This window comes from Carettochelys insculpta, chromosome 6, assembly GCF_033958435.1.
Source record: "Carettochelys insculpta isolate YL-2023 chromosome 6, ASM3395843v1, whole genome shotgun sequence".
NCBI lineage: Eukaryota > Metazoa > Chordata > Testudines > Carettochelyidae > Carettochelys > Carettochelys insculpta.
Window position 1 is genome coordinate 62,377,644 of NC_134142.1, and position 15,056 is coordinate 62,392,699.

Genomic DNA, 15,056 nt, shown 5'->3' on the forward strand with positions numbered 1-15,056 from the left:
GAATGGTGGTGAAAGGGTATGTTGGATGGGTCAGGGGAAAAATAGGGGAATGCTTCAGATTAGAATCCCCTAACCACTGAGGAAAAAGATAGCAGAACACTTCCTGCCTTGCTCTAAGGCACTGCAGGATGTGGGGCAATGCAAGCAAAACTCCGATTTCTCTGATAACTGAGGGGCAGCTCACTGCTCCATTTGGAGGGATCCTACGAACTTTAGCGTCCAGATTTGTAAGAAGATAAGTGCCTCCTGAGTGGTGCTGAGCACCTCCCACTGAGGTAAGAGTAGAGGTGTCTCTGCCTCACAGGATGTGTCTGGCCCTGAGTGGAAGGTTGGCACATGGAATTCAACCCTCCAGAAATGTGAATGACTGTGTTTCCCAGAGATTGCTAAGAAGAGGGAGAGGCAAGTGTAATTCATTGCTCAGAATGGATCTATTTGCAAACAGCTCTTTGCTGTGTGCTCTCTCACACCAGGAGTCAGCCTGCGGAGTCGCCCCAAGGGTCGGCTTCCCATTCCCATGGTCATCCTGCCCTTCATGAAGCATGGAGACCTTCATGCTTTTCTGGTGATGTCCCGGATAGGAGAAAACCCATTTGTAAGTCTTTCTCTTTGTATGACCCCTTCTGGGAGTGAGTAGGTTTGGGAAGAGTCAGAATGGTGCAGGCTTTTACCTGTGATGGTACTTGGCGTGGGGCTCGAAAGTTTTGATCTCCCTGGAGGCTGGCAAGGTTCTGAAACGTCTTTACTTTGTCCAGCCTGCACTGGGAACAGGTTGCCTCTCCAATGCCTCTGGTGCAGACCAGCAGGTAAATGCCCTAGTTTGGGCCTGGAATCTCCCAGGGACCAATCTAGAACTGTGCTTTCTTGCAGAATTTGCCCCTTCAGACACTACTCAAGTTCATGATTGATATTGCCAGTGGCATGGAATACCTGAGTTCGAAAAACTTCATACACAGGGACCTTGCTACTCGGAACTGCATGTAAGTGGGCCAGGCACTTTTAAGACCAAAAAAAGGCTAGAGAGGGAAAAGGGCAAATTCTTTATAAGAGAGGAATAAGAGAGAAGGGGTGGGAAGCCTCATGAAGTCACAGATGCTGGGGGAGTAGCCTGCCTTCTACTGAAGGGTTAGCGGGAAACCAGTTCTTCCTCCCAAGAAAGTGGCAACAGATATGGGGAAGCTAGAACCTACTCATAGATTCCAAGGCCAACAGGGACCCATTGCGATCATCTAGTCTGACCTCCTGTACAACAGAGGCCATAGAACTTCCCCAAAAGAATGGCTGCAGTGTTGCTTTTAGAAAAATATCCAGTCTTGATTTTCAGATTGTCACTAATGGAAACTCTACCACAACCCATGGTAAATTATTATAATGATTAGCCACTGTCACTGTTAAAAGCACAGTTTCCTGCTGAAAGAGTGGCATCTCCCTGTGAGTGATGCCTAAGACTGGCTCAGTACCCAAACTCAACTCTCTTTCCAGGACGCTGGTCACTGGGCTGATGTTTGGTGGGGCTTGTGTTATTTTTTTGTAGCATTGTGTCATTCTGATGAGACATCATCAGGTATTGAGGTGAGGTCACAATGCAGCATACAGAGCAAAGAGGGGATTTGGGATGTAAGAGAAAGGAGCTTTTAGAACAGGTGTGTCAGTTGTGAGGGCTTGATAATGATGGTGTAAAAACTTGTCTAGGATTCCGCAAGGTGCACAGGGGACCCTCTGGTGACATGGCAGATCCCAACCCACATTGAGGATTTTCTTTTGAAATAATTAAATTGTTTACAGCTGTGCATGATGCAGCATTGTGGCTTCTCTCCCCCAACCACCTGCCTGCTGTGAGGAAGGAGAAGGCATCCTTTCTCATCTCTCCTCCTTCCTTGGCTACTGGGGATGGAGCAAGGGAACAAGCCAAATTATGTTCTAATTAGTAGAACTTAATGGACATCTAAACAAAACCACTTCCTGCTACTAGGCACCTGTCTGCAACTTTAGGCACCGAAATGTCTTTGAAAATTTGGCCCAGGCAGTGGCAACTTTGGTGTGCTATTTTATATAAAATCTTTGGGGAAGGGAGATGATTCCCTCTGGAACCCTTCAGGTGGAAATCACTCTGCTCGTGCACTTTCAGCAACATAGTGAGTTTCTTGTTCATCCTTAGGAACTGTGCCTAGACCTCCAACCTATTTCACATCAGCCTCCAAAGGGTGATGGCCTGGGGACACTACTAACTCTCAGTCCTGGTTGAGTTGGCGAGCTAAGGCTCATTACTCTGCCATGAGCTGGCTAGTCCTGGACATGTTTCCAGCTGCTTAAATGTAGCCAATAGATGCCTTCTGACACAAACTCATTTTCCCTTAGGTTGGATGAGAATATGAATGTGTGTGTAGCAGATTTTGGACTGTCTAAGAAAATCTACAGTGGGGACTATTACCGCCAGGGCTGTGCCTCAAAGCTGCCAGTGAAGTGGCTTGCTCTGGAAAGCCTTGCAGACAATCTTTATACAACACATAGTGATGTGGTAAGTTTTGCTCTTTAATTTTGAGCCAGATCCAACTCCCCTAGAAACCAGTGGGGATCCTTCTGTTGACTTCCCCAGAGAGTGAATCAGGCCCTTGATGGTGGGAAAGAGCCCTGTGCATGTCTGAGGACTTGTGTGGGGGTGGGTCCATCCCTGCCTTCTGGTGGGGATGATGACATCGGAACTGGGGAATAAGGGAAAATATTGTGAAGCTGAAAAGAGCAGTTTGTGGTGCCAATGTGAAAGCACTGAATCCTCTCCTAGTCTTCTCTTCTCTTTCACCCCCTCATTTCCCATCCCTTGCCTCCTTCCTCCATCTGCCTCTCTTGTCTGCCCCCCTCCCCCCCAACCATTCTTCCTATCCCTCCATTTTTATCTTTCCTTTCTCACCCTGGTCGTCTTCCTTTTCCTTTGTTACCATTCCATGCCACCAAAAATTGACATGCTCCTGCACTTACGTACTTGAGCAGGCTGGCAATGGTATTTTATTCAGCAACAAGCTACACTGAGGGTGACACCAAACAGCCCTCCCCTTTTGTCATGTGGATTAAAAGGCCACTGACTCCTTAGATACTCATCCTTATTCCATTTCACTAAGGAGGTGAGGACAAGCACATACATGCACCTGGAACTCCTATTTCTGTCTTCTAGCTCTGCCTCCTGGTTCTCTCCATTCTCTCCCTTGGTGCCTGCTAACCTGGTTTCCCAGTGGCTCCCTCTTTGACCTGTGGACCTGCACTTCCCATTACTAATTGCTGATGCTGCCTCTAAAGAGGCAGACAGTGATGCTGTACAGCCTGGCTGCAGTATTGCCTTAGGTACTATCCTTGACCAGCTGCCGAGTGTGCCCAATGAGCGACTGATGACACACCTGCATGCATCAGTGATTGTGAGGAACAGTCCTCTTTGCAGGCAGCAAATCCTGCTGGTTAGACATCCACTGGCATTTTCCAAAGATGCGTGTCATTAACACATTAAGCCAAAGTGGCTCATTCCCGGAATTCACTTTCCTAGGCCTGATGGCTAAACTCTACCTTCACTTACACCTCCGTATCCTCCAGCAGCTCCAAATCCGGCTCAGCACAATAAGCTAATTAGCTCACAGCAGCCAGTTAGGCTGCCCCTGGCCCCAGCAAACTGGGAGCCAAGTTTCCTAGTTCCGTTTGCTGTTCTCTTTCAGTGGGCATTTGGCGTGACGATGTGGGAGATTGTGACCCGAGGACAAACCCCTTACGTGGGCATTGAAAATGCAGAAATCTACAACTACCTCATCAGTGGAAACAGGTTGAAGCAGCCCCCAGAGTGCTTGGAAGACATGTGAGTAGCTTGTCTCTTGCTTGTTTCCCCATGGAGAATCCTCTCTTAATGGAGATGGACAGAGAGGGACAGAGACAGCTGGCATGGCTTCTGCTCACAGTCTATTTCTTTTCAATGTTTGAAGGCATCTGATAGAGACAGTCATTGGGGTTGTAACTAACTATAATAACTAGGGGCCAGTTTCTCTGCTGGCATCACTCTACTGTAGTCAGGGTGGGTACCTGGCCAGCTCACCTTGGCCTCAGAGCTTGGGAATCATCAGCCCCGCTTGTGAAATTATACCCAAGTTCCTTGAAACTCACTGCTCCCCACCTCCTCCTGGTTAAAGCCTAAGCAAAGAGATGGACCCCATGCCATGCTCTGAAGGCTAGGAGGTTAATTATTTAGCTGAATAATGGAAGAAGCAAATCTCAGAGCAGAGGTTCCTTTATTGCATTTTCCCTTCAGCGCTAGGCACTGTTATCAAAAGCATCTTCCCTGATCTCAACTGCAGTGGCAGTATTGGAAGAGAGGGGGATTTCTCAGGTAGCCAGTACCTGAGCCATGTAAGTTTTTGTAGATCAGTGTTCATATCTTCCACTGAAGCTGGAAATGACAAACCAAACCAGTGTTTTTGTAATACTGCTGTAATATATTCTCTGACCCTGCAGCTAGTGCCATTAGGCAGCCACATTCTGCACCAGCTGTGGTAGCCAAATGGTCGCCTCCACACTCTTGCACTGTGATGAAGTGGTCCCTCTTTATAAAATTACATGGAACCAGTGTGTATCTGGACCTTTCACACTAAAGAGGCTGACATCAGCCTCCCAGACTTCTGCCTAGACCGGGGTCAGCAACCTTTCCAAGGTGGAATGCTGAAATTTGACCTTTTGACGTCTGTATGGTCCGAGCGCTGATGATACTTTTTAAAGTCAATAGTGCTACTTACAACAGCTTCACTAGTAAACAAATGAAGATGCAGAGCTTTACCATTTAGGTGGTAGCTGATAGCATTAGCTGGTCTTTTGTTAATCCACAGGTGGCATGGCTTTGAGCAAGCTACCGGCTGCATAGGGGAGGAAGGGAGGGGCTGAGCTTCCATGTCACATGCCGATGAAAATCGACTTGCATGCTGCTCTTGGTATGTGTGCTAGGGATTGCTGACCCCCTGGCCTAGACTGAATTGTCAAGCTGGAGTGAATCCCCGGGGGCTGATTTATAGTTCCTTTGCTCCACCGCAGTACATGTTGACCAATCAATGCCTTCCACCTCACTCAAAAAGAATTCTCAAAGCTTTGGGCAAGCACTGCCATCTTTCTCAGCCCCAAGAGGATAACTCCACTGTATTTTCTAAGGTAAATGTCTTTTCATTGTGGACAAAAGCATTTGAAAAAAGGAAATGAGAATCCATCCATACTGAGCACTCCCAACTGTTGATTTCTATTCTCCCTTTTTTTAACTTGAGCATCTTAATACAAATAATACAGTCTCCATTTAACCCTTTCACTGAGGCTCTGGCGACACTACAGAGGTATTTTAAAATATCTTATTTCAAAATAACACAGCTACACATGAAATCCATTTGAAGATGCCACCCAGCTATTTCAAAATAGCATTTCCAGGCACATAGCACTATTTTGAAATAGTGCCATTGGACACCATTATGGTTTATTTCGAAATAGTGCTATTCTGTGTCTAAATAGCACCTATTTCAAAATATCTGTTTTGAAATAGGAATTATTCCTCCTGCAACAAGGTTTACTGATTTCAAAATAACACACCTGCAATTTTGTATTTATTTTGAAATCGTGCAGGCATAGTGTAGATGCTAGCAAAGTTATTTCGAAATAACAGCTGTTATCTCAAAATAACTCATCATGTAGAGGTACCCTCGCTGCTCAATAAGGTCTCCATGTCCTCTGTGGCAAACCACATCATCACACAGCCCAGCTCAGGGGTCACTTCTGAAAAGGTCAGCATTCCCCTCTCCATCTTGGCTTCTCTATCTGTAATGTGTTGATGACAGAGTGATCTGGTGCAATTCTTGGTTCATGGAGTCTCCTGCCCCCCGACATGGACTTTTCCACAGAGGGGCTCTTGTTGCTGAGTCATGCACCTTAGTCATCCTGGCAGACCACTTTGACTGTTTTCTAGCATTTGTGCACCTGTTTGTCTACCAAATTCCCATTGTATGATCCTCGCAATGAAGCCAAAATATATAGTTAATGTGGCGCTGCAGAGTGGCAAGTCAGAGTTACCAGGATTTGGCTCCACGGCTTTGTACGGAGTGTTTATGTAGCATGTGGGCCTGCCTCTGACTGGTGTAAGTCAGAAGTAATACCACCAGAAGTCAACTGCTCCACTGCAAAACCAGTAACAGGCTCATTAAAATGCTGTCCAACCTCAGAGGAGTGAAAAATGGTATCATGTGAGTCAGCATTCTTTGTTTCTCAGTAAGCCGCATATTGAATACACTTCATTTACAAGTTTATAGGTCTGTTTTGTTTTGGGGTAGTTTTCACTGCCAGAATGGTAAGGTCATGCTCTTCTGGCAGAATCAGTAACAATGAGGGTTCTGGAATAGGAATTTAGCTGCCTGCTTGACGGCTGACACACAAAGAATACAATAGAGCTTTTTTTTTTCCCCCAGCTAAATGGGTTCTGCTTTGCTGATGACACTAAGAACTTGTTTTGTTTACAGGCTGAGCAGAGCTGAGTATAAAACACATAGGGCCTGATTCTGCACTTCTTACCTGAGTAAAACTTTCAGTGAAATTAGTGTGAGTTTGTGTGGGCCTTCATCCATGTACAGCAGAGAGGTGACAAAGATCCCACTTTTCAGACTGTATTGTCACCCAGGCTACCCAACAGGATCTAACCATTGGAGTCCTTAAGCTTAAGCTAAAGGTGCCTTCCCAAGTAAAATCTCCACAGGAAGGTGCAATACCAACACTGCCTGCCCCCTGGAGAGTGAATCATGCCTGGTGCAAAAGAGCCAGCCTAGCTCTGGGAGGTTTCATGTATGCCTCTCTGCAGTCATTTCTTTGGGTGTGGCCTTTGTTCTCTTGTGCTGCATTTACAACCCACACAGTTGCTGGGCTTGCTGTTCTGTCCTATATAGTGGTACTGAGGCCGTGCAGAGAGAGAGATAAATGAGTCTGCTTTACAGCATTAGCCAAGAGGCATGTGGCTTTTAGCTCATGCTCTTCCAGGAGAGAACAGGTGGCACTGTGTGGTCCTGAGCTTGCAGACACTGTCCTCTGCCTCTCCCATTGGCCATGTTTCCCAGCCAATGGGAGCAGCAGGGTTGGCGCCTGAAGGCAAATACCACTAGCAGTGATGTGCACAGCTGGGGCGGGGCAGGGGGGGACACAGGGGAGAATGGGTAGAGCCATTTCCCTGCCCTCCCTCCACCGTGTTGGGCAGAACCCCAACATACAGGGGTTTCAGTGTCTGCATTCCACAGTCCTGGGCTAAAGTGTGGGGAGGGGCCTGAGCTGTAGCCCCCTAAAGCCTCTTTCATCATCTGAGCCTGTACACTGTAGCCTTGGTAAATTTCCACAGAGCAGACAAGGGCATTTTTAGTTCAGCTATTCAAGCAGAGAAGGATTTATCCGTTTCTTTACAGCCCTTTGAACAAAAATAATAGTGCCCATGTTCCATGAGGATGGTGCCCGTTACCAGTCAAGCTGGCATTCTGTCAGCTAGTAATAGTGGAAGGTTTCCATTGTGCCCAAAGAACTGAAATAACAAAGTTTAGATAGAACCTTTTAGAATTCTGACTAAAAATTGTTGCTTCTAAAAATCCGTCTTCTGTTTTCTTTTTTGTTTTTCCTCCTCACAGTATTATCTATCATTCTGTTCAAATCTGGAACAACAAAATCTCTGATCCACTGCTGAGAGTATCAACTACACATTACTGAACAAAGAGAATAAAAATCTATTCTTGACCATTACATTAATTCAGGGCTTAATTCATGCTAACCAGCACCAGTAGGCTGATGTTCTACCAAATCAGCTTTGTCTGATTGGCATTTTGATTTTGTATGTGTGTGCCTCCTGAAATACTGGTTCTTTGCAACAATCGTTCTGATCAAAATGAAAATGCATTGGAAAATGTGAGGAGATGAGGAGCTTGATCCTATTGAATATACTGAATGAAAACCATCTCACTGTATGCCATGCCTGACCACGTGGCCTTTCTGTCAGTGAATTGTGAAGAGGGAGGTGTGCTTTTTAATTTTTTGTGTTGCTGTATCTATATCAATTTGCTACCTAAAAAAGCACTCAGCAGTGCTTAAAATGTTCTAGTGACATATGTAGCTCAACCAAAAGAGGAAAAAAAATTAAAAAAGCACCCAGAATTGAGATTGGAGAAAAACCTTTGTTGACTCTTAACACCCCAAAACTAGAACTCTCCCTTTCCCATCACCCTATTTTTTTCCTGCTCAACCACCCAGAAAAATCCTAGGAATATCCACTTAGGGCTGTAGGTGACTTCTCTACAGATCAGGCAGCTTGAATATTCCCTTGGTACACACAGAGTTTTGGATAACGTAACAGATTTTCTCCCAGAGCTTCCACTGGATGAGGGTAGAATTTCATGAGCCCCATTAAGGCGTGGCAGCACAATTCAGCTCTTAAGTGATGGTGGTACTGTGGCAGGGAGGGAAGAATCAGTCCCGTTTTGTTGATAGTGCCATTAACCACATGAATAAAGGGCCGAGTTACTTTGCACACAGCCCCTCTCTGGTTTCAGCTGTCTTTATTCTGTTTGCATTGCAGCTATGATCTCATGTGCAGATGCTGGCATTCAGAGCCCAAGCTACGCCCTAGCTTCGGAATGCTGAAATCACGGCTAGAAATGATTCAGGGGAGAATGTCCGTGCTTTCCTCCAGTCAGGATCCTCTGTATGTCAACATTGGGGAGGCCAAAGAGACTTCTGGGAGCGACCCTGCCCTGTATGCTTCATTTGGAGATTTGGACAGCGGAGAGAACATTGCTGAAGCAGTTGCTGCTGTCACTAGTGACTATCGCTACATCATGAGCCCCTTGTGCCTTGGAAATGATGTTGGAAGTGACAGGTATCCCAATGAAGCTGAAGGGGAGGTCAGGCGCCTTCTGCAGGAGCTGGAGACAGAAGGCGAGAGAAGTTGTTAGCCCATAAGAAAAAGACATTCCAGTTCTCTGCGATAGAGGGTGTGCAGCTGTGTTGCCATGTCACACTGCTTGCTTAAACCAGTTGGGGGATGTTTTCAAGCCACAAGGGCAGCTATAATTAGGGCTACTTTTGTAGCTATCCCCATCTGTGTTGGCTGCTGTTGTGGACAGCTCAAAAAGATCACAAATCGTCATCGCCCCTTGGACTTTTGTGGGGGTTGGGGGGAATAGGATTAAAGGTTGATTGCATCCAATGGTAGTGGGTCACGGTTGCCAACTCCCCAGGCTTGACCTGGAGTCTTCAGGAATTAAAGATTAATTTTGAATGAAAGATTGTCATGCGATGAAATCTCTAGGAATACATCTGTCCAAAATTGGCAACCCGAGAGTAGGTTCAAAGTTGTAGCAACCAATAAGTGTTTGTTTGCTCGGCCAATTCTCATTTGCTGCCACCATAGAGTTGAATGCACATACTAGGTCAATCAGTGCTCGCTATTTTGCGGATGCGTTTTGGATTCTGGCTGTGTGAGATTTGAACCAGTAGATCTGGAAAAACTGGTGAATATTTACTCTGTCATTCAGGACCAAGGGGAAGAAAAGCCCCCTTGTGTTCACCCAGCAGTACTGCCTAGACCTGTTGCCTACCTCAGTGGTTCTCAATCTGTGATCTACAGAGCTGCTTCCAGACAGTGACAAAACAGCCAGTGTTTTTTTTCAGCAGTGACACGTGTTGCTAGAAGTAGTCCAGACCAGGGCTCTCTTAGAATTTCCAGATGCTTTTGTTGAACAACTAAACAGAAACCAACGAAAAATCCAACACCTTTCTCCTCCCTGCACGCCTGTTTTGTGTCTCTCAGTCTTCTGGTTGATACGAATGCAGTCCTGATCAAATCTGCAGCTCATGTAAAACTGGGAGGGGGCAGGGGAAGACTTATGCAAAGAGGATCACAGAACCGTTCTTCAATGGGATGTAAGCTGAGCCCTGCAGTGGGGATGGGGATTAGCAGCAGTACAAGGAACCCCTCCTCGTTAATTTAAAGTGGAAAGGAATGAAACAGCACAGGTACAAAATGAAGGCTGATAACCATGCATTGACTTCAGCAGAAGTGGGATCCAGCATTTGTTTTAGAACAAGTTTATTTTAATTTTTTTCTCCCTTAACTGTCTCACCTTTTTCATGGAACCAGGAAACGTAACAGAAATGGTGTGGAATCATTGGGAGCAAAGGGATCAAAAAGCAGGGGTGCTGGAACAACTTGTATAGTGTGAGGTCTTGAAAGTCACCAAACCCAACTGTATACCCTATACATGATGGAAAACACTTCAAGTTGGGGGTGCTGCTGCACTAGTTCTATTGCCTATGTCAACAAGAGGATCTCTGACAAAGAAAACAGTCCTCACTATGAAAAAAAAAATCAAGAACCAGGAGCCTGATTTAGGAGATCTTCATGTATCTGCAAAAGATCAACCAGATTGGAACACATTCTGTATATCACTGCAGCCTTCCAGCGAGGGAGAGATTCGTATTTCAGTTCTCTCCTCCTCCCCTCCCCAAATCAGCATGTCTGAGACATTAGATCTGCAAGCAGTCATGTGTCTTGTTTTCTTAAACAATTTAATATTTCAATGTAAACTACTAAGAGTTTTGTACAGCGGTTCCTAGCACGCGCAGAGACGTGCAGTGCACCTTACCCTGGTTATCTGAATGTTTACAAGACCTGGGTCTATCTCATTTGAGTTCCTCTGACCTTAAGAACTTTGCAGTATTGTGCGACTTGGGCTTCCATACTGCACTTCCCTCACTGCAAATGCTGTAATATTCAACGTTTATACTTAGAAATGAAGTGGTAAAGAGGGCACCAAGCTGCAAAATTCAAATCCAGATCTGGAATGTGCAGACCCAAATTTTGCTGAATATGATTCTTCTTTTTGCCCATTGTAAAGAGAGGTGCTGGTTGCAAAATTCAGCTCCACATTTGAGTCCTGATGGAGAACAACATCTGGTGTATTTGGAGCTTGGGTTGTGAAACTCCAAACAACAGTGCCCTAAAGCTGCCTTCCACTAGTCCTTATAGACCAGATAATGTCTTTTTTTTTTTCTTGCTTTAACTGGTATACAAAACCCACAGGTTTATAAGCAAGCCAGTAACTTATAACAAAGAGTATTGTTTTACCACAGTGTCTGCACAGGTGCATATGTGTGTTTATTGTGAGAGCTGAAGGCCATGTTCTCTGCAGCCAAGCTGGGAAGTGGAGATGTAAATACAGAATCTAACTTCTAGAAACATCTCATTAGTTTTTATTCTTTTTTAAATAATAAATTGTGTTTTGTGGCTGAAGCCCCGCCTCGTGTCCACTCCATTCCACAACTGGTGATGATGTTCATTAAGGCCTCTCTCATTCGAATCAGGCACTGATAAAATTGGTTGGCGTCACGTATGCCCCCTCCCTCCTCATTCGCATCAAAACACAACAAACCAATTCTTTCCGCCCCATACCGAGCCTGAGGCACTAAGCTCAAGGCAATAGGATTCCTGAGTGGAGTGGGCCTGAAGGAAACTTCTAGACTGCAGAACCTCTGTGTGTCACTGCTGCAGGCTTGAGTCTGCCATGGTCCCCTGGTGCTGTGCCGCAGGTCTGGGATGGCAAGGGCTGGTGGAATAGTGGATGTTCTATCCCAGCCATAAGAGCCATCCAAATCCACTGCACAGGAGCTTGGGGTGAGCCTGGGGTACCAGCTTCATGCTCTGCAGGAGCTCAGACCTTGTCATGGACTCCCTGAGACCTCCCCATTCCTGTTCTGTTATAAACAGACCATGCAAAACGGGACCATTTCTGTGTCCCCTTGAAACCGCAGCGGCTGCGTGATGGGACTCAAACATAACACTGTAGGGACCCTTTATTTGCTGTGCACCAAGTACAAGGGCACGCCTTCCTCTTTTTCCTCCTCCTGCACCCATCGTGATCATGTTGAATGCCCTCCCATGGCCAGTCTCTCCAGCGAGAGGGTTGGCAATGGGAGCTCAATGTAGGAGAGGCTCCAGTCCCTGGCATGCTCTGTGGGGTTTGTTTGTTTGCATTAGTTCCAGCTTCTAAGACACCACCTCCCCGCAGTGTATCTTGGCCACAGTTCAAGTCATGGCTTAGTTCCTTTGTCAACAAACTGGTCCAGTACAAACTGCCACTGAGACAGTGAAAAAGAAATGAGTCTATAAACAGTGCCAGTGCCTGAGGTGTGAGTGGTCATTCCTACTGGTTACAGCAGGAGTCAGTAGCCAGGAATCAATGCCAAGGGACTCAGAGTCTGAGTCGGAGGTCAGGTGCCAGTACTGAGGCGCTGATCAGAAGTCAGGAATTGAAGCAAAGGGGCAGAACTGGGTTACCTACAGTGAGGCAAGGCAGAAGCTGGGCCAGGAACAAGCAGATGCAGGACCCTTAAACAAATGCTTGGAGGAGCTGCTGAACTTCTGGTGAGCTTAAGAACCCACCTGCAGACTCTTCCAAGCAATCAGCCAGTTAGGCAGGATAGCAGCAGAGACTGGTTGTACCTCTGGCTCTGCTTCAGGATCTGCTTCCTGACAAAGAAAAGCTGGCGCTAAAAGAGGAAGCAGGGTGAAAACAGATGCATTGATTCATTAATGCAGGTGGTGGTGGTTGGGAACTCCTTCCCGAGAGGAGCGGATTCATCCATCTGCCATCCAGACCTGGTATCTAGAGAAGTATGCTGCTTACCAGGAGCTAGAATCCAAGATGTGACTGAGAATCCTCCAAAACTCATCAAACCTTCAGATTATTACCCCTTCCTACTTCTCCATGTAGGAGCTAATGATGCGGACAAGAATGACCTTGAGCAGATCACTGCAGGTTATGTAGCACTGGGCAGGAAGATCAAGGAATATGGAGCACAAGTGATGTTCTCGTCCATTCTCCGTTGAAGGAAGTTGCCCAGGTAGAGATCGTCAAATTGTGGAAGTAAATGCGTGTTTGTGCAGGTGGTGACAGAGAGAGGGTTTTGATTTCTTCAACCATGGGATTCAGTTTGGGGCACAAGGATTGCTAGGAAGATATGGGATCCATCTAATGAACAGAAAAGGACATCTTTGTGGGCAGGTTTGCAAACCTAGTGAGGAGGGCTTTAAACTAGGTTCATTGGGGATGGTGACATAAGCCCAGTACCTGATTTTCCCACTTCTCAGGGAAGAAACACCATGAGGAAAGAACAGCAAGGAGAACCCCAATTCCAAAGGAGAAGGTAGGCCAATCAGCAAGTTATCTAAGGTGTTTGTATACAAATGCAAGGACCATGTGAAATATATAGGAAAAATGAGAAGCCCTGGCACAGTCAATGAAGTATGAAGTGATTGGAATAATAGAGACTTGGTGGGATGACTGACATAACTGGAACACAGTCATGGAAGGGTATAAACTGTTCAGGAAGGACGGTCAAGAGAGAAAAGCAGGAGGAGTTGCACTGTATGGAAGAGAAGAGTAGTATGATTGCTCAGAGCTCCAGTATATAGAGGGAAAAAAGCCGGTTGAGAGGATTTGGGTTAAGCTTAGAGGTGAAACCAAAAAAGGTGATGCGGTCGGTGTCTGCTATAGACCACCAGATCAGGTGGATGAGGTAGACGAGTCTTTCTTCAGACAACTAAGAAAAACTTCCAGATCACAGGCCCTGGTTCTCATGGGGGACTTTTATCACCCAGACATTTGATGGGAGTCCAGTACAGCAGCACACAGACAATCCAAGAAGTTTTTGCAGACTGTTGGGGATAACTTCCTGGTACAAGTGCTGAAGGAACCAACCAGGGACTGCACAGCTTGATCTGCTGCTCACAAACAGGGAGGAACCAGTATGAGAAGTAGTAGTGGGTGGCAACCTGGGCTGCAGTGATCATGAGATGTAGGACCCTGACAAAAGGAAGAAAGAATTTAAGTAAAATACAGACCCTGAATTTCAAAAGAGCAGACTTTGACATCCTCAGAGAACTGATGGGTGGGATCCGATGGGAAGCTAATATGAAAAAGAAGGGAGTCCAAGAGAACTGGCAGTATTTTAAAGAAGCCTTATTAAAGGCACAAGAACAAACCATCCCAATGCACAGTAAGAAAAGCAAATATGGTAGGCAATCAGCTTGGCTTACCAGGGAAATCCTTGGTGAATTTAAACTCAAAAAGCATGTGTATTAGAAGTGAAAACTTGGATGGATCACTTAGGAGGAGTATAAATATGTTGCTTGAGAATGCAGGGGTGTAATCAGGAAGGCAAAAGCACATTCAGAACTGCAACTAGCAAGGAATGTGAAGGGTAACAAGAAAGGTTTCTACAGGCATGTTAACAATAAAAGGGAGATCAGGGAAGCTGCGGGATCCTTACGGGATGAGGGGGGTACCTTGGGGAAGATGATGTGGGAAAAGCTGAAGTACTCAAATCTTTTTTTGCCTCTGTCTTCCCAGATAAGGTCAGGTCCCGGACTACTGCACTAGGCAATGCATAATAGGAAGGACATGGGTGGCCCCCGGTAAGGAAAGAACAGGTTAAGAGTTATTTAGAAAAGCTAGACATACACAAACCCATAGGTTCAGATTTACTGAGGGAATTGGCCATGATCTTTGAAAACGCATGGAGATAGGGAGAGATCTCAGCTGATTGGAAAAAGGCAAATATAAAAAGATAGAATGGCAATTCAGGAAACTATCGACCAGTTAACCTTTCCTCGGTCCCCAGAATAATCATGGAGGCGATTCTCAAAGAATCCATTGTGAAACACTTGGCAGAGTGGAAAGTGATCAGGAATAGTCAACATGGATTCACCAAGGGCACGTCATGCCTGACCAAGCTAATTAGCTTCTATGATGAGGTAAATGGCTCTGTGGATATAGAGAAGGAAGTGGACATGGTATACCTTGACTTTAGCAAAGCTTTTGATACAGTCTCTCACAGTATCTTGCCTGCAAGTTAAGGAAGTGTGGACTGAGTAAATGGACTATAAGGTGGACAGAAAGCTGGCTAGATCATCGGGCCCAACGGATAGTGATCAACGGCTCTGTGTCTAGTTGGCCGTAAATTTCAAGTGGAGT

General features: G+C 45.8%; 1 protein-coding gene across 7 annotated transcripts in view; it reads left to right on the forward strand.

Annotated features, from left to right (window-relative positions):
* The window catches only part of TYRO3 (TYRO3 protein tyrosine kinase), a 71,088-nt gene that overhangs the window by 49,931 nt on the left and 6,101 nt on the right, over positions 1 to 15,056 (forward strand). For 4 of the 7 annotated variants that reach the window (XM_074997033.1, XM_074997034.1, XM_074997035.1 and 1 more), the window contains 5 exons: positions 474 to 595; positions 871 to 980; positions 2,359 to 2,518; positions 3,699 to 3,835; positions 8,600 to 12,701. In XM_074997033.1, the coding sequence (XP_074853134.1) occupies positions 474 to 595; positions 871 to 980; positions 2,359 to 2,518; positions 3,699 to 3,835; positions 8,600 to 8,975 (905 nt within the window). In that variant the 3' untranslated portion in view covers positions 8,976 to 12,701. Of the gene's footprint in view, positions 1 to 473; positions 596 to 870; positions 981 to 2,358; positions 2,519 to 3,698; positions 3,836 to 4,853; positions 5,288 to 8,599; positions 12,702 to 12,794; positions 13,616 to 15,056 lie in introns of those variants that run through there. The other 3 variants (XM_074997039.1, XM_074997038.1, XM_074997037.1) reach the window with 3 other exon arrangements.